Genomic DNA, 24,581 nt, shown 5'->3' with positions numbered 1-24,581 from the left:
AAAGGACGTGGCTGCTAGACTAGGACTGCAGGTGGTCATGAAGGAAAAACATACCCAGTCTCATCAACTGTATTATGCCTGCCCCAAATGCACCTGCCTATGACAGTGACCACTACACAAATGTTTTGGAGACAAAACCTGTCATTACATTGCGATTACCTTCCATCATGTTTCATGGCAGTAGAATCATGCAAAATAAAATAAAATTTTTGAACAGATCTAGCAGCTCAAGACTAGACATCCATGAGATGCTGAGGACCATCAGCAGCAGCAGAATTGTACTCCAACGCAGTCTACAACCTCATTGCTCAGCATATCTCCACTCCATATTACCACCAAGCAAATGGATCAGTCACAGTTCAATGAAGAGTGCAGGATGGTGTGCCAAAGGCAACATGAGGTATACATAAAAATGAGGTCTCAGTCTAGTGAAGCTGCAAACAGAGCTCTTGTGTGCCAAACTCCAGAAGCAGCAACTGTTTGACAGAGCTATGTGATTCTTCTATCAATAGATCAGACCTCTGCAGTCCTTCCAAATCTGGTCGTGAATGGTGATGGACAATTTTAAGAAAAACCTCACTGGAGAGGGAGGCTCCACAAATACCGTCGTCCCCAATAATGGTTGAGCCTGGCAGATCAGTGTAAGCGTAAGACTTAGGCAGTTGGACCAATCTTCAGCCAGAAGTGCTGAGTGGTTGATCCATCTAGAGGACCCAAGCATCACAGATGCCAGTCTCCAGCCAATTGGATTCACTCCACATGACATCAAAAAATGGCTGGAGGCACTGGATGGTGCAAAGCCCATGGGTTCTGACAACACTGCAGCAGTGGTACTGAAGACTTATATACAGAACTACCTGTGCCCTTAGCCAAGCTGTTCCAGTACAGCTGCAACACTAGCATCTACCTGACAAATTGGAAAATTGTCCAAGCATGTCTGACAAACAGAAGGCAAATTTAGCCAGGCTAATTTCCATCTCAACGGTCTTGATAATCAGTAAAGTGATGCCAGCTTGCTATAGGACAGCACTTGCTTAGTAATAAACTGCTCACTGATGCCTAGCTTGGGCCACTCAGCTCCTAACCTCAGTACAGCATTGGTTCAGACATAGACAAAAGAGCTAAATTCTAGAGATCAGGTGCGAGTGACTGCCCTTGACATTAAGGCCAAGTGTGGCATGAAGGAACCCCAGCAAAACTGAAATCAGTGGGAATAATTAAAAACTCTGTGCTGGTTGAAGTTGTACCTAATGTAAAGGATCATGATTGCTGAAAGTCAGTCATGTCATTTCCAGGGCATCTCTGCAGGATGTCCTCATGGTAGATATTGGCTGTCTGGCAGAAAGCAGAAAGTGACGATGAAAGGGTCTTTCTCAGGATGGCAGCCAATGACAAGTGGCGTTCGGCAAGTCTGAGCATTGGGATCGCAACTTTTCAATTTATACCTTAATGATCTAGATGAAGGAACTGAGGGCATTCTGGCTAAGTTTTCAGATGGTACAAAGATAGATAGAAGGGCAGGTCGCATTGAGGAGGCGGGGTGGCTGCAGATGGATTTGGACAGGTTAGGACAGAGGACGAAGGAGTGGCAGATGGAGTATAATGTGGGAAAGTGTGAGGAAGAATAGAGGCATGGACTAATTTCTAAATGGGAAGTGCAAAGAGACTTGGGAGTTCTAGTCTAGGATTCTCTCAAGGTAAACTTGCAGGATGAGTCAGTAGTTAGGTAGTATTCAACCCACCTCTCCATCTGCTGGCCTTTCTCTGTGATTACATCCCCAGTAGAGGATTTGAGGGGGTGGCTGTCTTCTTCTGAGCTGGTCATAGTGCCTTCTTGACGCTTTTGTATATTCCTCAAATGTTCCCCGTTATAGCAGCCATCTGAATTACCTCATTTAACTGTGTCCAGTACTTGTTAGCACAATGCCTGGCAGTCTGCTGGCAGCCCTGAGAATCTGCAGGTTCTTCCCGCTAGCTGACCGCTTGTACTCAGCTAGGGCGACATGCTTGGCTTCAATGACAGGGGTCATCTTGTTGCTTTAGCTTCAAACCAGTTGTGTGTCTTGCAGGTCTTCTTCCCAAAGATAGTCAGGGATGTGTGGTGCATGGTATCCTGCAAGGTTTCCCACTTCTGTGTGGAGGAGTGTTTGTGTTGCAAGGTGCTGAGTTCTCTCTCGAAAGCCTTTGTGATCTGTTGCTTTAAGGTCTGGCTGGGAAATCTTGCTGACATTGATGCAAGGGTTCATTTGTTGCTTAGTACGATGGAATCTCTTAGGTTGCAGCCTAATCTTGCAACACACTAAGGGGTGATCTGTGTCACAGTCCACACTATGGTGAGAGTGTGCGTGGAGAACATGTCTGATAGCTGCGCACCTAAATAGGATCAGATCGAGTTGGTGCCAAAGCTTTGAGTGCGGGTGTCTCCAGGAAACCTTGTGCTGAGGCTTTGTCTGGAATTAGGAGTTGGTGATGCATAAATCATGGTGAGTGCACAGCTCGAGCAGTCGCTGTCTGTTCTCATTCATTTTGCACACACCAAAATGCCCAAGGCTGGAGGGTCATGAGTCGTGGTCTGCTCCCGCTCTGGGGTTGAAGTTGCCCAGCAGAACAAGTTGCTCCTTCCTAGGGATGCTGCCAATGAGAGGTGCAAGTTTGTTGTAGAACTCATTGTGTGTCTGGCGTGGAGGACAGTATCGGGGCATACACGCTGACAAGGGTGACTGGGCTTGTTAGAGGTATTGAGGCGAAGAGTCATGAGTCACTCTGAGCCATTGCTGCCTGGCGTTCATCAGGCTATTCTTTACTGCGAAGCCGAATCCGTGCTCTCTGGGCTCATCAGAGTCCTCTCCCAGCCAGTAAAACCTAGAACATATTTTACAGCACAATATGTACATCAGGTCAAGATGGACTTGGCCATCTACAGTGGGGTGGATAAAAATCTGGTAAGTGTAAGAGGGCAGAATTGAGCTGGGGTCCTTCGGTCAGGTGTACCAGCATCCACAGAATCATGTGATCCACAGTCTGCTCAAGCTTTGGTTAGTGGCTAACAGGAGGACCGTTAGGGTTCTCGAATTCTGATTGTTTAACTTGTTGACAGGTAATACTACAAAGTTACTGGTGAGGTGCACTTTGTAAATATTTGTTTGTGTTCTTGTCAGGCTCTTGAAATGAAAGCGGAAAGATGTTCAAAACCATCCATTGCTTTCTTCCCCACCTCTCTGACCAAACTTGACGAGGTCCTTCACGGTGGACTAGCCTGTGGAACCCTGACTGAGGTATTGTTCAAGAATTCTCTCATTTCACACAAATCTTGTCCATTATTGAAATGCTCATCTGAACACGAACATATTTTACAGCACAATATGAACATCAGGTCAAGACTGAATTGGGTTGGGCTTTGATTTCAAGCCTGCATGCTTGCATATCCCACCCAGTATTGACTGAATCTCTCTCAAACAGTAATTGCTCTGGTGAACCTCCATATTCATTCATGGTCCAATGCTGGAAGTTTGTTCAGGAACTGTAATTCAAAATAAGATGATCTGTTGTCAAGTTGTTTGATTTTTTTTTTGTAGTTTGCCATTTTTCATCCACCTTGCTGACGCGAACAGCTATGTTGATCCAATCAGCAATGGGGACACTAATCCTTGTTATCCTTTAACCAGGAATTGCTGAGTTTGAAAGACTGGGGCAAGTCTCAGTCCCTGTATTGAAACAAATTTCCCATATTTATGAAGTTAAAATTGAAATTGGAGTGCGACAGGAGTGAGTCACATATACCAGTAGATCGGAGGTGGGAACTACTGATGCACTAACTTCAAAGAAATTTGCGGCTGGTTAGAGGAATTGTGTTGTATTTTATCTTGGTTTTTCCTCTATTAATTTGTCAGTCTCTGCAGCTGCTTCGTAGCTACGGGGAAGTGACTGTGTATTCAAGACAACTTAGAGTCATAGAGATGTACAGCATGGAAACAGACCCTGCAGTCCAACCCGTCCATGTCGACCAGATATCCCAACCCAATCTAGTCCCACCTGCCAGCACTTGGCCCATATCCCTCCAAACCCTTCCTATTCATATACCCATCCAAATGCCTCTTAAATGTTGCAATTGTACCAGCCTCCACCACTTCCTCTGGCATCTCATTCCGTACACGTACCACGCTCTGTGTGAAAAAGTTGCCCTTTAGGTCTTTTTTATATCTTTCCCCTCTCACCCTAAACCTATGCCCTCTAGTTCTGGACTCCCCGACCCCAGGGAAAAGACTTTGTCTATTTATCCTATCCATGCCCCTCATAATTTTGTAAACCTCTACAAGGTCACCCCTCAGCCTCCGACGCTCCAGGGAAGACAGCCCCAGCCTGTTCAGCCTCTCCTTATAGCTCAAATCCTCCAACCCTGGCAACATCCTTGTAAATCTTTTCTGAACCCTTTCAAGTTTCACAATATCTTTCTGATAGGAAGGAGACCAGAATTGCACGCTATATTCCAAAAGTGGCCTAACAATGTCCTGTACAGCTGCAACATGACCTCCCAACTCCAATAAAGGAAAACATACCAAATGCCTTCTTCACTATCCTATCTACCTGCGATGCCACTTTCAAGGAGCTATGAACCTGCACTCCAAGGTCTCTTCGTTCAGCAACACTCCCAGGACCTTACCATTAAGTGTATAAGTCCTAATAAGATTTGCTTTCACAAAATGCAGCACCTCGCATTTATCTGAATTAAACTCTATCTGCCACTTCTCAGCCCACTGCCCCAACTGGTCCAGATCCTGTTGTAATCTGAGGTAACCCTCTTCGCTGTCCACTACACCTCCAATTTTGGTGTCATCTGCAAACTTACTAATTGTACCACTTTTATGCCCTCATCCAAATCATTTATGTAAATGACAAAAAGTAGAGGACCCAGCACAGATCCTTGTGGAACTCCATTGGTCACAGGCCTCCAGTCTGAAAAACAACCCTCCACCACCACCCTCTGTCTTCTGCCTTTGAGCCAGTTCTGTATCCAAATGGCTAGTTCTCCCTGTATTCCGTGAGATCTAACCTTGCTAATCAGTCTCCCATGGGGAACCTTGTCGAATGCCTAACTGAAATCCATATAGATCACATCTACTGCTCTGCCCTCATCAATCCTCTTTGTTACTTCTTCAAAAAACTCAATCAAGTTTGTGAGACATGATTTCCCACGCACAAAACCATGTTGACTATCCCTAATCAGTCCTTGCCTTTCAAATACATGTACATTCTGTCCCTTAGGATTCCTTCCAACAACTTGCCCACCACCGAGTTCAGGTTCATTGGTCTATAGTTCTTTGGCTTGTGCTTACCACCCTTCTTAAACAGTGGCACCACGTTTGCCAACTTCCAGTCTTCCGGCATCTCTCCTGTGACTATTGATGATACAAATATTTCTGCAAGAGGCCCAGCAATCACTTCTCTAGCTTCCCATAGAGTTCTAGGGTACACCTGATCAGGTCCTGGGGATTTATCCACCTTTAACCATTTCAAGAAATCCAGCGCTTGCTCCTCTGTGATCTGGACATTTTTCAAGATGTCGCCACCTATTTCCCTACAGTCTATATCTTCCATATCCTTTTCCACAGTAAATACTGATGCAAAATACTCATTTAGTATCTCCCCCATTTTCTGTAGCTCCACACAAAGGCCACCTTGCTGATTTTTGAGGGGCCCTTTTCTCTCCCTTGTTATCCTTTTGTCCTTTATGTATTTGTAAAAATCCTTTGGATTCTCCTTAATTCTATTTGCCAAAGCTATCTCATGTCTCTTTTTGCCCTCCAGATTTCCCTCGTATGTATACTCCTACTTCCTTTATACTCTTCTAAGGAATTGTTCGATCTATCCTGTTTATCCTTTACATATGCTTCCTTTTTCTTAACCAAACCCTCAATTTCTTTAGTCATCCAGCATTCCTGATATTTTAACAGCCTTTCCTTTCACCCTGAGAGGAATGTATTTTCTCTGGATTCTTGTTAACTTCAGAAACTTTAACGTGATACAAGATGGCTGGACTGGATAGAAATACTGTGTTTAACGCTGAGCTCAGCACTCCAGATCTCAGCTGCAAATAAAAGTCACTTTCCGTTTTCAGCTCGAGAATTGCTGACAACTTGAAAATTGTACATTGAGACAACAAAGTTACTTAAGTCAGTATTGAAATCAGGGTATCAGGTCTCCTGCAAAACCTGCATTATTTTTGAATTGTGATGGTCATTTATAATTGTGGACTGTCTTGTTGGCTGCACCTGCAACCACCTAAAAGTAATGAGTATACCGGAGACATGGCTTTTATTCAGTAAAGTTTCGAAGATTGAGAGGTGGCCTTTTTGTGAGGGGCGTGACAGCAGATACCGTGAGGACGTTTCCCTTTGCTGAGATGTCCAGAACTCGGGAATCATAGACTCAGAATAAGGAATCCAAATTCGAACTGAGGTGAGGAGCAATGTCCCCACTCAAATGTTGTAAATCTTTGGAATTTTCATCAAAGTTGTGGATGTTTAGTTGTTAAGCATATTTGACGCAGATTGATAATTTCTTTGCATGGTGAGGGAGATGGCAATAGTCCAGGAAGATGGAGTTAAGGTAGAACTTCAGTAATTTTATTGAATAGTAGAATAGGCTTGAGGTTCTGGATAGTCAAGTCATGCTTTTCTTTTTAAGCATGCTAAATAATAGCCTGCCCCTTCTGGTGGTCCCAATATTTGTGGCACACAACCTTCTCTGTTCCTCTTCCTGAAGCATGCAACTTGAGCTATGATATGTTTCTGTTGTGCTGCTCACTGATATCCCTGCATGTCCGTTGTAGGGGAGTCTATGTGGCAACTATAATCAATTTATTTCTTCTTCAAAGACACATTTAAGGTCTGGTATAGTATCTTGAGTTGAACAGACTGGGAAATCATACATGGGACCAGTGTGATCTGGACCATAAATGGCATGTTTTTGTAACTGCTGAGGTCTGAAGTCATTCTACTCAGGTGGAATGGTGTGCGAGTTGCGGAACGCCTGATGTGCTAGAGCCTGGTCTAACTGGGTTTTGGACTCCAGCTGTATGAATCAATTTTTGGAACATGTTTAAACTGTATGGTGTGTGTTATTGTACAGGGCTGTAAGCCTGGTGTTGGATTTTGTTTACAGAATAGTTCCCAATTAAAGTTTCCTGTATTTAGGTGACAGGTCCTTCAGGCTGTGGAAAGACACAATTCTGTATGATGCTGAGCGTGTTGGCCACCTTGCCTGTCAGTATGGGTGGTCTGGATGGAGCAGTCATTTACATTGACACCGAATCTGCCTTTAGTGCTGAGCGGTAAGAGAAATAATTATGATTTCTAATAATTCAATGTATACTAACACCGTGGCTATGGCTCTAGACCATAAACCCAAAAGTGGACCATTCAAATCCTGTCATGGTATGCTGAGAAATTGAATCAATCTGGTGTGTTTTTTTTTAGCTCAGCAAGTATTTCATTCTTGTCCTTTTTTAAGGAAGAGAACCTTTCACCATTACCTGGTCTGACCTGTATCTGACTCCAGTCCCATGCTGGTTGATTCTTGAACTGTCCGAGTAGTTGGATCTGTTGTAATTTATGAATGAATAAATCAGGCAATTCAGTCGCGACCGAGATACCTTCTGAGAATGAAACAAGGCATTTTTGTGCTAATTTAATCTCTGCAAGACTCTCCTCGTCAACATCTCCAGCTATTTCCAAAGCTGGGAGAACTGTTCCATACTCAAGTCAACCAACAGCTTGACTGTACTCATTGTAGAATTCTATCCATCAGCTATTATCCCTACCTCCTCCCTCATCAGGACATGAGGGGGAACCTTTTTACACAGAGAGTGGTTCAAATATGGAATGAACTGCAAGGAGGTGGTGAATGCAGGTGCAGTAACAACATTTAAAGGATGTCGATAAGTTCATGCATAGGAAAGGTTATGGGCCGAGCATAGGAAGGTGGGACTAGTTTAGTTTGGGAGCATGGTTGGTGCGGATTGATTGAACCGAAGGGTCTGTTTCCGTGCAGTAAGACTCTATAACATCCCTGCCTCCTCCCTCACCATCCTTAGGTACATCCAGTGGACATAGACCCACCAAAGCTAGGCGGATAATGTTATGCTGACAGGCTCAATGTTAACTTCAAGAAAGTTTCCTGCTGATCATGACATACTAACTCCTTACACCATCTCAAAAGTATGCTGCCATTCCCTGGAGGTAGCAAGAACACTGAATGGTGCTCTTCAGTGGCCACAACAAAGTTGTTCACTACTCAAATTATTCTTGGCTAATTCCTGATGGCCCTAACTGATCTGTGTCTGGCTCAAATAGTGAGGGCACCAATGTTGTGAAGTACCTTTCCTGACTTACCCGTCATTCTGTCTGAATGCAGCAGCGTTGGGAGAAGGAACCACTGTTTGGTGTAGTGAAGATAATATAGTACTTCCAGCATTGCTGTCTCCTTCGTGTTAATAAGTGGAACACAATGAGGGATATCTAAGCAACTCTTTCATTACATCATCTATAGTGGCAGGATTGTCTCATATTGCAAAGTGTAACCTTGTGTCCTTGTATAACCCTCACTCCTCGACTACCTTCACTCTAGTTCATTGCAAAAGGGCAGAAGGTGACAGGACCTTCCGCCCTTTTGCAATGAACTAGAGGTGCAGTGACTAGGACGTTACTGCACCTTGCCATATTCTTGAATGAGATCTAGATCTAATACTTACTACACAGAGCTGCTGGCATGTTAAGTACAGAGGCAGAGTTAAACAGTCCTAGAATCCAAGTAACAATAAATATTTATTTCTCCACTATTTTCTGTTGGGTAAAATCAGGATGTAAACTTGCATGATTGGTGGAACTGGAACATGAGGTGAGCAGAATTACTAGAGTTATGTTGGTAGATTACCTTTAGACGTGCATGATGTCAGTGGAGTAGCTGCAGGATTTGTTTTAGTTTCTTTTTTCCTCAAGGCTTCCATCAGCTTGACTCAGTTGATATTATGCACAGCTCTGACTCAGAAGCTGCTGGTGCAGAGACTAATCATTGTGGTGCTGAGACAGTTTTGGTTCGTCGTTAGCGCTACCTTCCAGATAATATGTTAACCTGGGATTGCTGTCTGGATGTTCCTGTCAATTTAAGTGGATGGCAAAGATCCTGTGACTTTTTGAGGAGCTGGAACTATTCCCAGACTCCTGACTAACATGCCTGCCTCAAGCAGCATCCTCAGTTGCAAATGAACTGTTGATGGGGTATTGTTATTTCCTTAGGACACACATATTGATATCTAAAAGATTTAGGGGATTGTGACACTAAGGATGTGTCTGCTGTACTGTCTTTTGGGAGAAATAATTGCTCTTGCATGCAGTTGTGGAGTGTGTTCTGCTCCATTATGCTGTGTGAGCTCTCTTGATGGAATTCATATTTCTGTACTTTTTAAAACTTTTGTTTGTATTTCAGGCTAATAGAGATAGCAAGGTGTCGATTCCCTAATTACTTCCATGAAGACCAGAAGTTGATTGCAATGACAAACAGAATTCACTTGTACCGTGAACTCACTTGCTTGGATGTGCTAAAAAGGTATCTGTTGTTTCCTTTTACAGAAACAGAAATTGTTGGGGAGAAATTCAATGGTCGAGAGTGTGGTGCTGGAAAAGCACAGCAAGTCAGGCAGTGTTCGAGGAGCAGGAGAATTGATGTTTTGGGCATAAGCCCTTCATCAGGAATGATTTGGAGGTGCCGGTTTTGGACTGGGGTGTACAAAGTTAAAAATCACACGACACCAGGTTATAGTCCAACACTTTTATCTGGAAGCACTAGCTTTCAGAGCACTGCTCCTTCAGGTATTTGTGGACTTGATGACAGAGCTATTCTCTGAAAGCTGGTGCTTCAAAAAACCTGTTGGACTATAACCTGGTGTTGTGTGATTTTTAACTTCTTCAGGAACTGGCGAGAGAAACTCAATAGGTCTGGCAGCATCTGTGAAGAAAAAACAGAGTTAGCATTTCTGATTCAGCGACCCTCCTTCGGAGATCATTTCCTTTAGCTTGACTTGAATTTGATCCTCTAATCATCCTTATCACTAATATTCGTGTTCGGAGAACATGCAAGTAAAAGAACAGCCTTGTGTTCATTACCAACACGTTCAATAACTTTCGGGCTTGAGCCATGTCCTTGCCCCACCCTCCACACATACCAGGCTTTGCTATCACAAGAGAGACAAAAAAAACCTGCAGATCCTGAAATCCAAGGTGGACAAGCAGGAGACTGGATGAACACAGCAAGCCAGGCAGCCTCAGGAGATGGAGAAGTCCACGTTTCTGGTGTAAATCTTCTTCAAGACTTAGGGGTGGTGGGTGTAACCCTTCTTCAGGACTGGGGGTGCTCCCCTAACAGCTACCTTTCTCCATCCCTTGTTATTACATTGTCTGCTATTACACGCAATCCATTATTATCTACTAACAGTCCCCATTAATAGCTATTCACCCTCCTAGCCAGATTGTTATCTAATTTTTTGTCGGCCCAACTATTCTTTTTGTTTCTTTAGCGTCTATCCCCACCTATCATTTACTCCTTACCCCCTCCTCCCCACCCTATGTTGTGTATATAAACTGACATTTTCCTACCTACCATCAGTTCTGAGGAGCAGTCACTGGACCTGAAGCGTTAACTTTGATATCTCTTCACATAGGCTGCCAGACCTGCCTGAGCTTTTCCGACAATTTCTGTTGCGTTTATTATGCTTCACGTCTTTAGTGTCCCAAAGGTAGTCCTTCCTTTCTTTTTCTTTTGCAGCCACACCTTGTAAATAGATAGCAACTTTAACATGATATGCTGTCTCAAAGAACATCTCAGAAACATTATAAAATAAACATGACACCCTACAAAGAGATATTAGGACAAATGACAAAAAAAAGCCTGATTAGATTTTAGATTACTTACAGTGTGGAAACAGGCCCTTCGGCCCAACAAGTCCACACCGCCCCGCCGAAGCGCAACCCACCCAATACCCCTACATCTACCCCTTACCTAACACTACGGGCAATTTAGCATGGCCAATTCACCTGACCTGCACATCTTTGGACTGTGGGAGGAAACCGGAGCACCCGGAGGAAATCCACGCAGACACGGGGAGAATGTGCAAACTCCACACAGTCAGTTGCCTGAGGCGGGAATTGAACCCGGGTCTCTGGCGCTGTGAGGCAGCAGTGCTAACCACTGTGCCACTGTGCCGCCCACAAATGATGATCCACACCAACCCCCCCCCCCAACACAATCAACCCACTCTCCATTCCTGGCACCTTCCTCTGCCACCGGAAGTGGTGTAAAACCTGCGCCCACACCTCCCCACTCACCTCCATCCAAGGCCCGAAAGGATCCATCCACATCCAGCAGAAACTTTCCTGCACTTCCAAACACCTTATCCACTCTCTGTTGCTCTGTATGTGATCTCCTCTACATTGGGATGACAGGACACCAACTTGCAGAACGTTTCAGAGAACATCTCCGGGGCGCACGCACTAAACAACCCCACTGCATTGTGGCCGAATACTTTCTGTTGAAGAGCTTATGCTCGAAGCATCGACTCTCCTGCTCCTCAAATGTTGCCTAACCAGTTGTGCTTTTCCAGCACCATACTTTTGATTCTGATCTCCAGCATCTGCAGTCCTCACTTTCTCCTGGATTTAAAGGAATATTTGGGGAGAGGAATGAAGAAAGATAGGGAGACGTGACTTTACTGATATTGATCAAAATCAGCTTTGTAATACTTAGGGGCAACTTTTTCACACAGAGGGTGGTGCATTTGTGGAATGAATGGAAGTAGTGGAGGCTGGTACAATTGCAACATTTAAAAGGCATCTGGATAGGTATAGGAAAAGGAAGGGTTTAGAGGGATATGGGTCGGGTGCTGGCAGGTGGGACTAGATTGGGTTGGGATATTTGGTTAGCATGTACGAGTTGGACCAAAGGGTCTGTTTCCGTGCTGTACAGCTGTATGACTTTATGACTCTACTGTTTAGGCAACAGTGACATAACAAAGATAAGACCATAAGAAATAGGAACCGAAGTAGACCATTCCAGCCCTCAAACCTGCTCTGCCATTCAGTAGGCTCCTGGCCGATTCAATATTCCTCACATCCATTTTCCTGCATTTTCCCCATAACCCTTGATCAGCATCTATCTCCGTCTTAAATATACACACGTATTCTGCTCCCACTGCTCTCTGTGGCAAGGAATTCCAAAGGCTCACAAACATCTGAGAGAAGAAATTCCTCCTCATCTCCGATTTAAATTGGCACTCCTTTATTCTCAGACTAGGCCCTGTTGTCCTCTACTGCCCCATGAGGGGAAACATCCTCTCAGCATTTATCCTGCCAAGTCCCTTAAAACTTCTACATATTTCAATGAGGTCACCTCTCATTCTTCTAACCTGCTGGGAGTAGGAGTCCCAACCTGCTTAGTATTTACTCACAAGACAATCTTTCCATACCAGGGATCATCCTAGTGAACCTTTTCTGAACTGCCTCCAATGAAATAATAATTTTACTTAAATAAGACTGCAAAGCCTCCATTCTGGAGATCATTATGTAGAATATGGATGACCCTTGACCTCAACTCCATTTCAATACACGCCTACCTCCACAATCCTTCTCGACCCGACTCCTTTAAAAAAAATCCAAAAATCTATGGATTGGCCATGAAGCGCGCACAATCCTCCAATATCAAGAATTCCAATCTACAGAATTATTTTTTCGCAGCCCATTTCCCAGATTACTGATCCATTACCCTGATGCCAGTCCTTGTTCTAGACTCTGGTCAGGGAAACAACTTCTCAGAATCCAACCTGTCAAGTTACTACCCATACTAATAGAGTACCACCACCTGCATGTGCCAGCGTGTGTTGACATCTTACTAAATGTCTTGTGAAAATCTAAATATATTGTTTCCCATAATCACCCTGCAAGTTACAACCTCAAAGTCGAACAAATGTGTCAACACAACTGCCCTTTCGCAAAACCATGTCAATGGAAACAGTAAACAAGGGCAGGAGTAGGCCATTCGGCCCTTTGAGCCTGCTGCTCCATTCAGTATGTTCATGGCTGATCATCCAACTCAGTACCCAGTATCAAAGTGCTTAGACTGCACTCAGTGAAAATCAAAGGTTTTGGAGTGTTCTGAGAAAAATATTTTCCTTCTGGGAGGGAACTCTGCCATACACTGTCAGTTTTCAGTCAAAATGCTTTCATTTATTCTCCAGCTTTCACTACATCAGAAATGTTGAAGTATTTTGCAGTCAGTCAATGAATTTTGAAGCATAGTTACTGTTGTAAGAGATGTATCTTTCAGTTTATTCCCAGTAAAGTCCCACAAGCATCATTGAGATGATGGCCAGGTGATCTGTTGTAGTGATTGTAGAACAAATATTGGCTAGGACACCAGGACACTGTCCCTTACCATTTTTTCAAAATTGATATATGGGATCTTTTGTATTCATTTGATTGTTTATCTTGGGATTTGGTTGAATGTCTCCTCTCAAAGATCGCATCTGTGAGTGCAGCAATCCACAATATTACACTGGAACGTCAGCCTCGAATTTTGTGAGCAAGTCTCTGGACATGAACTCTCAAAATTCGGACTGAGAGGTGAGAATGCTAACATAGTTGACTCCAACTGGTTGAAGGGTTTAGATGAAAGCCTTACTTGTGATTAACAGATGAATTGAAGAGTGTGAACTGCCACCGAAACATATGTAAAGCTGAACACTTAATATTGGTTGGACTAGCGAGTCACAGAGGCGTTTAAAATTATGAGGGGTTGGGATAGTGAAGGAAGCAATACTGTTTCCAATGAAGGGAAGCTCAAGAACAAGGGGAATTTCTTCCCTAATGGCATTGTGGGTCTACCTACGGGCACATGGATTGCAGCAGTTCAAGAAGTCTGCTCAGCCTACATCCTGTGATTGAATGAAAAAAAGTCAGATTAAAAACAAGAATTTCAGGATAGAGAGCAGAATAACATTTTTAGTATTGATACCAAGACAAAGATGCATAATGCATGAATCAAATAGAATTTTGATCTTAAAGTACAGATGAAGTACATTTTTGGTTTCAGTTCTGTCAAGAAAACCTTTTTCAAAAAGGTAAAAGTTATTTGGAACAAGGAACTAGAAGCATAACTTCTAAGAAGGCATGTGATTTAAGTGCCTGCTAGGTGTCAGTTGAGGTATATAAAAAGCTGAACTTGAAAAACCTTCCAGGAGAAAGCAGTCCAGGAGCCAATGAGTTCAGTTCAGAATCTCATTTCAGCTCAGAAGAACCAGGTTTTCAGTGCAGAAGAGCAGTTTAACTCTGAAGTTTCCAAGCTGTGAGGGTTTGTGGAGATATTTTCAAGCGGTCAGAAGTGAAAAGAAGCTTCAGGCCATCAAAATTCTGAACATCAGAATTGTAAAGAAGCCATCCAAACTGGAAAAGTTATCAAGTAAGAAACTAAAAAGTTAAGGTAACAGTGGCACCTCAACCACTGTGAGAACCAACTTCAAAAACTAAACTCCATCAGGCCTGGTTTCAGTTTGGGATCTGATTTGATCAATAAAAGCATGAGCTGGGATCGTAACAGTATCCTAGCGGAGTTTATGACTGACTGAAAAAGATAAGAACAGATTACTATTGATAGGCATTTGGAACGGGTGATCAAGGCTTATGGGGATGTCTTCTGCTTATGTGGGATCCAAATGACGAATTGGGCCAAATGATTTCTGTTGTAAGCAAGTAATTTATGTCGGTGGTGGTTAACAAAAGCTGCTGACTGGAAGAACTCTTATGCTGTTTAAATAGTTTCTTTGAATCTCTGCATCCAATTGATTTGGACAAATTGCAATGAAATGTCCTGCACGAATCATCAATAATGCAGCACTCTCTCAATTACTGCATTGCAATAGAAAGTGTCCTAGTTGCCACTACTGATATGCTGACCTTGATGACGATAGTTAAAGGAAAACACCCCAGATGTTGATGTTTCAGGAGCTGTCAATGCGTTGATGTTCAGAGTGTGGAGTTTTGATCAAAACAAAATGTAATGCGCTTTGCAGATGCTGAGAGGAAAAGCTGCATCTCTAGCATTTATCCAACATTTGCATTTTTTTCTGTGCTATTAAAAATGTGATGGATGAGTAGATAAAGCTTGTTCATAGTGTCAGTCTGTGGAGGTGTCTTTCCTTCAGGTGTGCACTGTTTCTGTGGTGGATTATGGCAGAGTTTGAGAAACTTGTAGTTCTTCGCCTAACCATTTCAGCTTCAATAATGTCAATGTACTTCCTTGTACTATTGACTCTTTGTTTTCCTGATTACTCTTAACCTTTGTGAACTCGGTGTGGGGACAAGAGGTGATGTAATGGTGAACATTTTACAAAGAAGTTCAGGTGGCCAAGGATGGGTGAGTAGGGACAGCGTATTTGGAGGGAAGAGTTTCATGTGTTAAGTCCTCCAGAGTACATCCAGTCAAAGTTGGCAACCCTTAATTCTTTGATGTTTGGCCTGTTTTCAAGGGAGAGATGGATTGTTTTGTAAATTTGACTTCTAGTAGTGGTTGGGAGTGTGGAAGGAACTGTTGTATTTAATATTGCTGTATCAGTGGGCATGGTGGCTCAGTGCTGAGGACCAGGTTCCAGCCTCTGGCGACTGTGTGGAGTTTGCCCACGCTCCCCCTGTCTGGATGCTCCGGTTTTCATCTAGATGCTCCGGTTTTCTCCCAGTCCAAACAATTGCAGGTTAGGTGGATTGCAGGGTTACTGGGATAGAGTAGCTGGATGGGTCAGGGTGGGAGACTCTTTGGAGGTATGGTGTAGCCACAGTGGGTCAAATTGCCTGCTTACCCAGTGTAGGGGTTCAGTGGTGCTAACAGAAGGTCATTGCACTCTGTAATTTGAACTTCTGTATCATACCGAATTAACAGCATGCCAGACACTACCCATCACTGTTTCCCGATTGAGAAACCAAACCTGTTTTCAACTCTGCATTCTTTCTGTGACTTCGGTGATCTTCTGAGGCTGCACAATGAAATGGGAACCGTTATTAGGATTTAAGGAGAGAGTTAAATTGGACTTGTACGCGCTAATGTAATTGCCACTGTGTTTTCAAAGTCGTAGACTGAATTCTTATTCTTGAAAAGTGTTTAAATGTTCATGTTTGTTAAATTGAAAATGTCGTGGCAACTGGAGAAAGAGATTGGAATAACCTGTGCTTTTGGGACCAAGTTATTAAGTGATGCACAGTTGTTTCAATGGGAAGGAGGCTGCAACTTCAGTATGATACATTTTAATTTATAATAATTTAAATGAATCTATATAAATGCAGGAATGACCCAAATCTTCAGACCAGCATTATCAAATAAAATTTAATATTGAGCCACAAATTGTCACAGATAACAAAAGACTTTGTCAGAGGAATTTTTTAAAGTAACATCTTAAAAGGTTTCTATAAGGAGAAGCAATAGGTCATAGAGTCATACAGCATGGAAACCAACCTTTCGATCCAACCAATCCATGCCAAACGTAAGCCCAAATAAAGCTGTTCCCACCTGCCTTTGCCTGGTCCAAATCCCTCCAAACTTTTCTATTTGTGTACCTGTCCAAATGTCTTTTAAATGTTGTGACTGCACCCACATTTACTACTTCCTCAGGGAGTTCATTCCAAACACAAATCACACGCTGTGTAAAAGACTCCCCCCCCCCCCCCCCCCATGTCTTTTTTAAGTTTCTCTCCTCCTGCCTTAAAAATGTACCCCCGAATCTTAAAATCCCCTATCCCAGGCAAAGGATAACTACCCCTCATGATTTTATCAACTTTTATAAGGTCACCTCTCAAACTCCATTGAAAAGAAGTCACAGCCTTTCTTTATTACTCAAACCTTCCACACCTGGCAACATCCTGGTAGATCTCTTCTGAACCCTCTCCAGCTTAATATTTTCCTTCCAGTAATGGGGCGACCAGAACTGGGCACACTGTTCCAGAAGACGCCTCATCAGTGGCCTGCACAACCTCAACATATCTTTGCCCTGCCTGCAACAATAGTAGACTCGCCAACTTTAAGGGCATTTAAATGGTCATTGCATAGATATATGGATGAAAATGGAATAGTGTCGGTTAGATGGGCTTCAGATTGGTTCTGCAGGTAGTGCAACATCGAGGGCCAAAGGGCCTGTACTGTGCTGTATTGTTCTATGTTCTAACGTGATTTCCCAATTCTTATAGTCGAAGGACTGAGCAATGAAAGCAAGCATACTAAATGCCTCTTTAACCTCCCTGTCTATATGTGAAGCAAACTTCAAAGAATTATATACCTAAACCCCTTGGGCCCTCTACTCGACAACACTACACAGGCCTTACTTGTTTATGTCCTATCCCTGTTAGTTGCCTCAAAATGCAATACAGGGAGAAAGTGAGGACTGCAGATGATGGAGATCAGAGCTGAAAATGTGTTGCTGGAAAAGTGCAGCAGGTCAGACAGCATCCAAGAAACAAGAGAATCGACGTTTCGGGCATCAGCCCTTCTTCAGGAATGAGGAAAGTGTGTCCAGCAGGCTAAGATAAAAGGTAGGGAGGAGGGACTTGGGGGAGGGGTGTTGGGAATGCGATAGGTGGAGGGAGGTCAAGGTGAGGGTGATAGGCCAGAGTGGGGTGGGGGCGGAGAGGTCAGGAAGAAGATTGCAGGTTGGGAAGGCGGTGCTGAGTTTGACGGATTTGACTGAGACAAGGTGGGGGGGGGGGGGAGGGGAAATGAGGAAACTGGAGAAATCTGAGTTCATCCCTTGTGGTTTGAGGGTTCCCAGGCGGAAGATGAGGCGCTCTTCAAACTGACCGACTCCCACAGCTACCTAGACTACACCTCCTCCCACCCTGCCCCCTGTAAAAACGCCATCCCATATTCCCAATTCCTTCGTCTCCGCCGCATCTGCTTCCAGGAGGACCAGTTCCAAAACCGTACCACCCAGATGGCCTCCTTCTTCAAGGACCGCAGTTTCCCCCCAGACATAGTCGACGATGCCCTCCACCGCATCTCTTCAACTTCCTGCTCCACCGCCCTTGAGCCCCGCCCCTCCAACCGCCACCAGGACAGAACCCCACTGGTCCTCACCTACCACCCCACCAACCTCCATGTCTAGCATATCATCCGCTGTCATTTCCGCCACCTCCAAACGGACCCCACCACCAGGGGCATACTTCCCTCCCCTCCCCTATCAGCGTTCCGAAAAGACCACTCCCTCCGTGACTCCCTCGTCAGGTCCCCACCAACCCAACCTCCACTCCCGGCACCTTCCCCTGCAACCGCAAGAAATGCAAAACTTGCACCCACACCTCCCCCCCCACCTCCCTCATTGGCCCCAAGGGACACTTCCATATCCGCCACAAATTCACCTGCACCTCCACACACATCATTTATTGCATCCGCTGCACCCGATATGGCCTCCTCTATATTGGGGAGACAGGCCGCCTACTTGCGGAACGTTTCAGAGAACACCTCTGGTACACCCAGACCAACCAACCCAACCACCCCGTAGCTCAAAACTTCAACTCTCCCTCCCACTTCACCAAGGACATGCAGGTCCTTGGACTCCTCCATCGCCAGACCATGGCAACACGACGGTTGGAGGAAGAGCGCCTCATCTTCCGCCTGGGAACCCTCAAACCACAAGGGATGAACTCAGACCTCTCCAGTTTCCTCATTTCCCCTTCCCCCCGCCTTGTCTCAGTCAAATCCCTCGAACTCAGCACCGCCTTCCTAACCTGCAATCTTCTTCCTGACCTCTCCGCCCCCACCCCCACTCCAGCCTATCACCCTCACCTTGACCTCCCTCCACCTATCGCATTTCCAACGCCCCTCCCCCAAGTCCCTCCTCCCTACCTTTTATCTTAGCCTGCTGGACACACTTTCCTCATTCCTGAAGAAGGGCTGATGCCTGAAACGTCAATTCTCCTGTTCCTTGGATGCTGCCTGACCTGCTGTGCTTTTCCAGCAACACATTTCCAGCTCAAAATGCAATACATCCTATTTATCCAGATTGAACTCCATTTGCTATTTTTCAGCCCATTGACCCATCCCTTTGTCATCTGAGATAACCTTCTTCACTGTCTACTATGACACCAAATTTGATATCATCCACAAACTTACAAACCATGCCTTCTGCTTTCTCATCCAAATCATTTATGTAAATAACAAAACAGGACCCAGAACCATCCATATGGAACACTGCTGGTCACAGGCCTCAAAGCAGCCCTGCACCACCACTCTGCCTCCTGCCATTAAGCCAATTATATATCAGGTTGGCAAGCTCACCCTGAATCTCATGTGACCTAACTTTATTTATTAGTCTACCATACTGAGCCTTGTAGAAGGCTTTCTTAATGTCCAAATAAACAACCTCTAATGCTGTGCCCACATCAGTCTTTTTGGTAACTTCCTTCAAAACTCAATCAAGTTTGTGAGAGACAATTTTCCTTGCACTCAATGATGCTGACTATTCCCAATATTTTTTGATTCTATAAATGTCCATAAATCCTATCTTTTAAAATCACCTCCAACAATTTACCCACAACAGAAGTCAGACTGACAGGTCTATAGTTCTTCTGTTTCTCCTTACATTCTTTCTTAAACAAAGGTACAACATTAGCCACCCTCCAAGCTCGTGAATACTAAAGGCAGTGATAGTGATAGGATGAGTAAAATGGGTTATGCAGGAGGTCAGAGTTTTAAGATTTATTGGTACCCAAAACTTAGGTAGTAAAAAGGGATGAAGTCCTGAAAGCAGAATTTAGGGAGCTGGGAAGTAGATTAAGGAACAGGAGCTAAAAGGTCGTAATTTCTGGATTACTTCTGCCACTTGCGAGTGAGTACAGAAATAGGTTAGTCCAGATGAATGTGTGGCTGCAGAGATAGTGGAGGGCTTCAGATTTCTGGGACATTAGGGCCATACTTGGGGGTGGTGACACCTGTACGAGGTGGACGGGTTGCAGAATGGGACCAGCGTCCTTGCAGGGAGGTCTGCTAGAGCTCTTATGGAGGGTTTAAACCAATTTGGCAAGATTGTGGATTCAAGAGAATGTTCAGCAGTAGATGATGATTGGCGAAAATTAGAAGAGATCGCGAGTCAATCAGGAAAGCATTCATGCACAAGGGAGTTTGGCAAGGTTGGATGGTATTTATTTTAATGCGAGGAGTCTGTCAAACAAAGCAGATGAGTTGAGGGCGTGCATTAAAGCATTGCCGTATGATGTCATTGCTGTCACTGAGACTTGGTTGAGAGAGGGTAGGGCTGGCAGCTCAGTATTTCAGGGTGCAAGGTCTTCAGGTAAGACAGGGAAGGTGTCACAGATTTGATCAGGTAATTTATTACAGCAATAAGAAGTGTTATCATCTTTGAGGGTTCTCAAATGAAGCCAGATGGTAAGAATTTAATAACCAAAAAGGGACAATTACATTACTGTAGTATAGATCCCCTAACAATCCAAGAGAAATAGAAGAACAAATATGTAGGCAAATTTCATGTATAAAGTAATAGGGTAGTGACAGTAAGGGATGTCGACTTATCCAGTAATAACTGGGTTAGTCATGGTGTGAAAGATTTAAGTTGAGCAGAATTCTTAGTCATTCCAGGGGAGCCTTTTAAGCCAATACACAGATGGTCCCACAAGAGAGGGGTTTGTCCTGGGCTTAGTTTTAGGTTACAAAGCTCACCAAGTGATTTAAGTACCGGTGGGGGATAATTTGTCAGACCCGGATCATAACTCAAGATCGTTATGCAAAACGAGAAGGGACCGGCCTGAAGTTGTAAACCAGGGGAAGACTGATAAGATCAAAATTAACCTGGCCGTGGTGGACTGGGTGCAGACACGTTCAGGTAAATCGGTCTTAAAATAATGGGATGCAGGCTTCCAAGTAGAAGCATCTCTTATGGCCATAAGAAATGTATCTCAGAGTATTGAGTCAGGCAACGGAGGGAATATGAGGGTGCTTACAAAGATTTTGAGTTTCTCTCTGGCTGTAGGAGAGGGACAGGAGGACTGGAGTTTAGCCAGTGTAGCACCACTCTTCAAGAAGAGAGCAAGGGATAAACCGGGAATCTACAGGCCAGTCAGTCTAATTTCAGTGATGGGAAACTGTTGAAAGAAATCCTGAGGGACAGTTTTTGGAGCGGCAGGGATGAATTGAGAACAGTCAGAATGGCTTTGTTTAAGGGGAGGTCATGTCTGAGCAATTTGTTTGAATTTTTTTAAAGAATTGACCAAGTGTGTCAAGGCAATGCTTTTGATGTCGTCTACTTGGACTTTCTGACTGGAAGTCTGTGTCCAGCGGGTTACCACAGGGGTCAGTGTTGGGGTTCTTTCTATTTGTGATTTGTATAAATGATTTAGGTTTGGATGTAGAAGGGTTGATTAATAAGTTTGCAGATGATGTAAAAATTAATGGGGTGGTCAATAGCGAGGACTATACCCTTAGTTTACAGGTGGATGTAAAAGCAGGTAGGATCTCTGGCACATTTGGATAAATGTGAGGAAATGCACTTTAGTGGGACAAACCAGGCAAGGGGATACGTGATGAATGTATATAAAACACCAAAGATCAAGGAATGTTAGTGTGAATGTGCACTGGTCCTTTAAGGTATCAGGACAGGCGAATAAAGTGGTTATGAAGGTGAATGTTACATTAGTCAAGGCGTAGAGTTTAAGAACAGGGAGCTTATGCTATAACTACCTAAAACATTGGTTAGGCCGCTGCTAGAGTATTGTGTGCAGTTCTGGAATTACAGGAGGATGTGATAACACTGGATAAACTGCAGAAGAGATTTACCAGAATGTTGCCAGTGCTGGAGAATCCAGTTTTGAAAAGAGATTGGTCAGACTGGTATTGTTTTCTTGGAGATTGAGAGGGGACATAATTAATATGTATCAAATTATGAGATAGGTTAGACAAGAAGGAACCGTATCCCGTGATGGAGGGAGCAATGACCAGGGAACTTGACCTTAAAGTAAGGGGTAGCAGGTTTAGAAGAGATGTGAGGAAAATTCCTTTTCACTGAGAGGATGATGGGAATCTGCAACTCATTGCCTGTTTTGGGTGCTAAAAGTTAAAAATCGCACAACACCAGGTTACCGTCCAACAGGTTTATTTGGAAGTACTAGCTTTCAGAGCGCTGCTCCTTCTCTTAAAGCTAGTACTTCCAAATAAGCTTGTTGGACTATAACCTGGCGTTGTGTGATTTCTAACTTTGTCCAACCCAATCCAACACCAGCACCTCCAAATCATGTTGGTGTGTAGAGGTAGAAGCCTTCATAACATTTAAGCAGGAGGGTTTGAGTTGTAAGGAAATGCTGAATGAGCTAGGGCATTTTCACTGGAGTGAGGGAGATTGAGGGGTAACCTTATCAAAATTTCTAAAATCACGGGGGTATAAATACAGTGAAGAGCAGAAGTCTTGTCCCAAAGTTTGGGGAATTCAAAACTAGAGGGCACAGTTTTAAGGCGAGAGGAGAAAGATCTAAAAGTGACCTGAGGGGCAACTTTTTTCACAGAGGGTGGTTTGTGTGTGGAGTGAACTGCCAAAGGAAGTGTTCGATGCAGGAGCAGTTACCACATTTAAAAGGCAGGTACATGGATAAGAAAGGATTAGAGGGATATGGGCCAAATGCAGGCAAATGGGACTAGTTTAGTTTGGGAAACATGGGCGCATGGACAAGTTGGATTGAAGGGTCTTTTTCTGTGTTGGATGACTTGATGTATTGAGATATGCATTTGAGATGCCAAGGCATAGAAGGCTATGGGCCAAGTGCTGGAAAATGGGATTGGAATAGGTGGTGGTTTTTGACCAGTGTGGCGATCTAGCCTTTTTCTGGATTCCTATGACTCTGATGTAAGACGGTTAGAAGAGATAGAAGAGACCGATGATAGATGACAGATGACTGATGACTCTGATGATAGAAGAGGTTATATAGATAAGGAAGATGAGGCTATTCAGGGGTCTGAGAGTTATGAGATTGAAGTATTATTGAACTGGCAGACAAGTTTAGGTCAGTAAACTCGGGTGACTGAGTGGAGTTTGGATACAGTCAACAGAATTTTCAATGGTCTCAAATTTTTGAAGGTTGAAAGCTGGGAAGCCAACCCAGGAGGTGACAGAAGCACTTATGAGCGTGTCTCTTGCAAAGGATTTGGGCTGGTGCTGAGATAAGAAATGTTGTGCAAGTACCTGGATGTTCGTGAAGAAGAGAGGACATAGGGTTTGTACTCAACTCAGCATTAAATGTATTGCTGCAGTTGGAATGGTCTGGCTCCGCCTCAGAAAGCAGTTAGGGAAAGGGATGGAATCGATAGTAAGGTAATGGAGTTTGTCATGTGCCTGCAGACAGTCGGTTTAGTCTTCCTAATAATTAATTAGAAAGCATTCTACTCGCCTCAGTGCATGAAGGATGTACCATCTGATAAATCAGAGGCAGTGAAGTGGAAGAGTGAAGAGAGTTGATGCATGAGTGCTGATTGTTGTTTATTGTGCTTGTGGAAGCTAATGTATTGTCTAATTGTGTTGTCGGATGGCAGCGGGGGGAGTCCAAGGGCTGATCTTCAACAGGGCTCCTGGGGTAACGAAGTGGATGATGAGCCATTGCAGGTATCTTGTGTTATAAATGAAATTATACCATCTTAAATACACCTGTCGAGATGTTTTGCAAGTGGAGTGGAACAGCACTTGCAATAAATGAACAAGAGATAACAAAAGGCCGTTCTGTGGATGTTTGGAGTCATGATGGTCACAGTTCTCCTAGATCCAGTTCCCCACCTGGCTGGTAATGTTAGGTATGGGGCAAAACTTCTCAACGTTTAAGCTTCTGGCTGCTGTCCTGTGGCCTTGTGTATGGACAGGGTTGGATGGTATGGACAGGTTGCCTCCCCTTGGTGCACTAGCCTGTTGACATTGTGTAAGAGGCCACACCTTTTCACCTTTTTTGGAATATGGACTAAAGATGAGAAAAATGGGCACAACTTTAAAAAGGAGAGAAGGTTCAATTGTTATTTGTAGGTTTGGAATTACAAAATTAATAAACTGAAATATCTGCAACAATGCTACCTTTAGGGCACTATGCCCAAAGTGTCATCTGTGTGTTCAGAGTAGCTCTGCCCAATGATAGTGTTTTGATTGGCTTTTCAATTGGCAACAGATGTCCTGGGTTCAGGAGAAATCAGCATTGTAGAACCTTCTGATTGGCCCAGCTTCAGTTTAACGCATACCCTGGAGCGTCAAAACTAAAGAGGACACACGACATGATTAGGCAAGATTTAGGATGCATAGGATGGGGAAGGAAACTGTAGGGGATGGGCACAATTGAAATGTGGAGCTTATTAAGGAACAGCTACTGTGTGTCATTGTTAAGTATGTATCTGTCAGACATGGAGGAAGTGGTCAAGCAAGGGAGCCATAGTTTACTAAACAAAAGGTTGAATCTCATGTCAAGAGGAAGGAGTAATCCTATGTAAGGATGAGACATGAAGGCTCAGTTAGGGCACTTGCCAGT

At 43.9% G+C, this 24,581-nt stretch overlaps 1 protein-coding gene across 5 annotated transcripts in view; it reads left to right on the top strand.

Moving 5' to 3' along the window:
• rad51b (RAD51 paralog B) overlaps positions 1-24,581 on the top strand; it is a 520,835-nt gene that overhangs the window by 15,201 nt on the left and 481,053 nt on the right. For all 5 annotated transcript variants that reach the window (XM_072569304.1, XM_072569303.1, XM_072569302.1 and 2 more), the window contains exons 4-6: positions 3,159-3,275; positions 7,194-7,330; positions 9,484-9,603. In XM_072569304.1, the coding sequence (XP_072425405.1) occupies positions 3,159-3,275; positions 7,194-7,330; positions 9,484-9,603 (374 nt within the window). The remainder of the gene's footprint in view (positions 1-3,158; positions 3,276-7,193; positions 7,331-9,483; positions 9,604-24,581) is intronic.

The sequence above is a fragment of the Chiloscyllium punctatum genome, chromosome 4 (genome assembly GCF_047496795.1).
Source record: "Chiloscyllium punctatum isolate Juve2018m chromosome 4, sChiPun1.3, whole genome shotgun sequence".
In the NCBI taxonomy this organism is placed as follows: Eukaryota; Metazoa; Chordata; class Chondrichthyes; order Orectolobiformes; family Hemiscylliidae; genus Chiloscyllium; species Chiloscyllium punctatum.
Note: the sequence above shows the minus strand (reverse complement) of the source record. Positions and strands in the feature narration are given on the sequence as shown.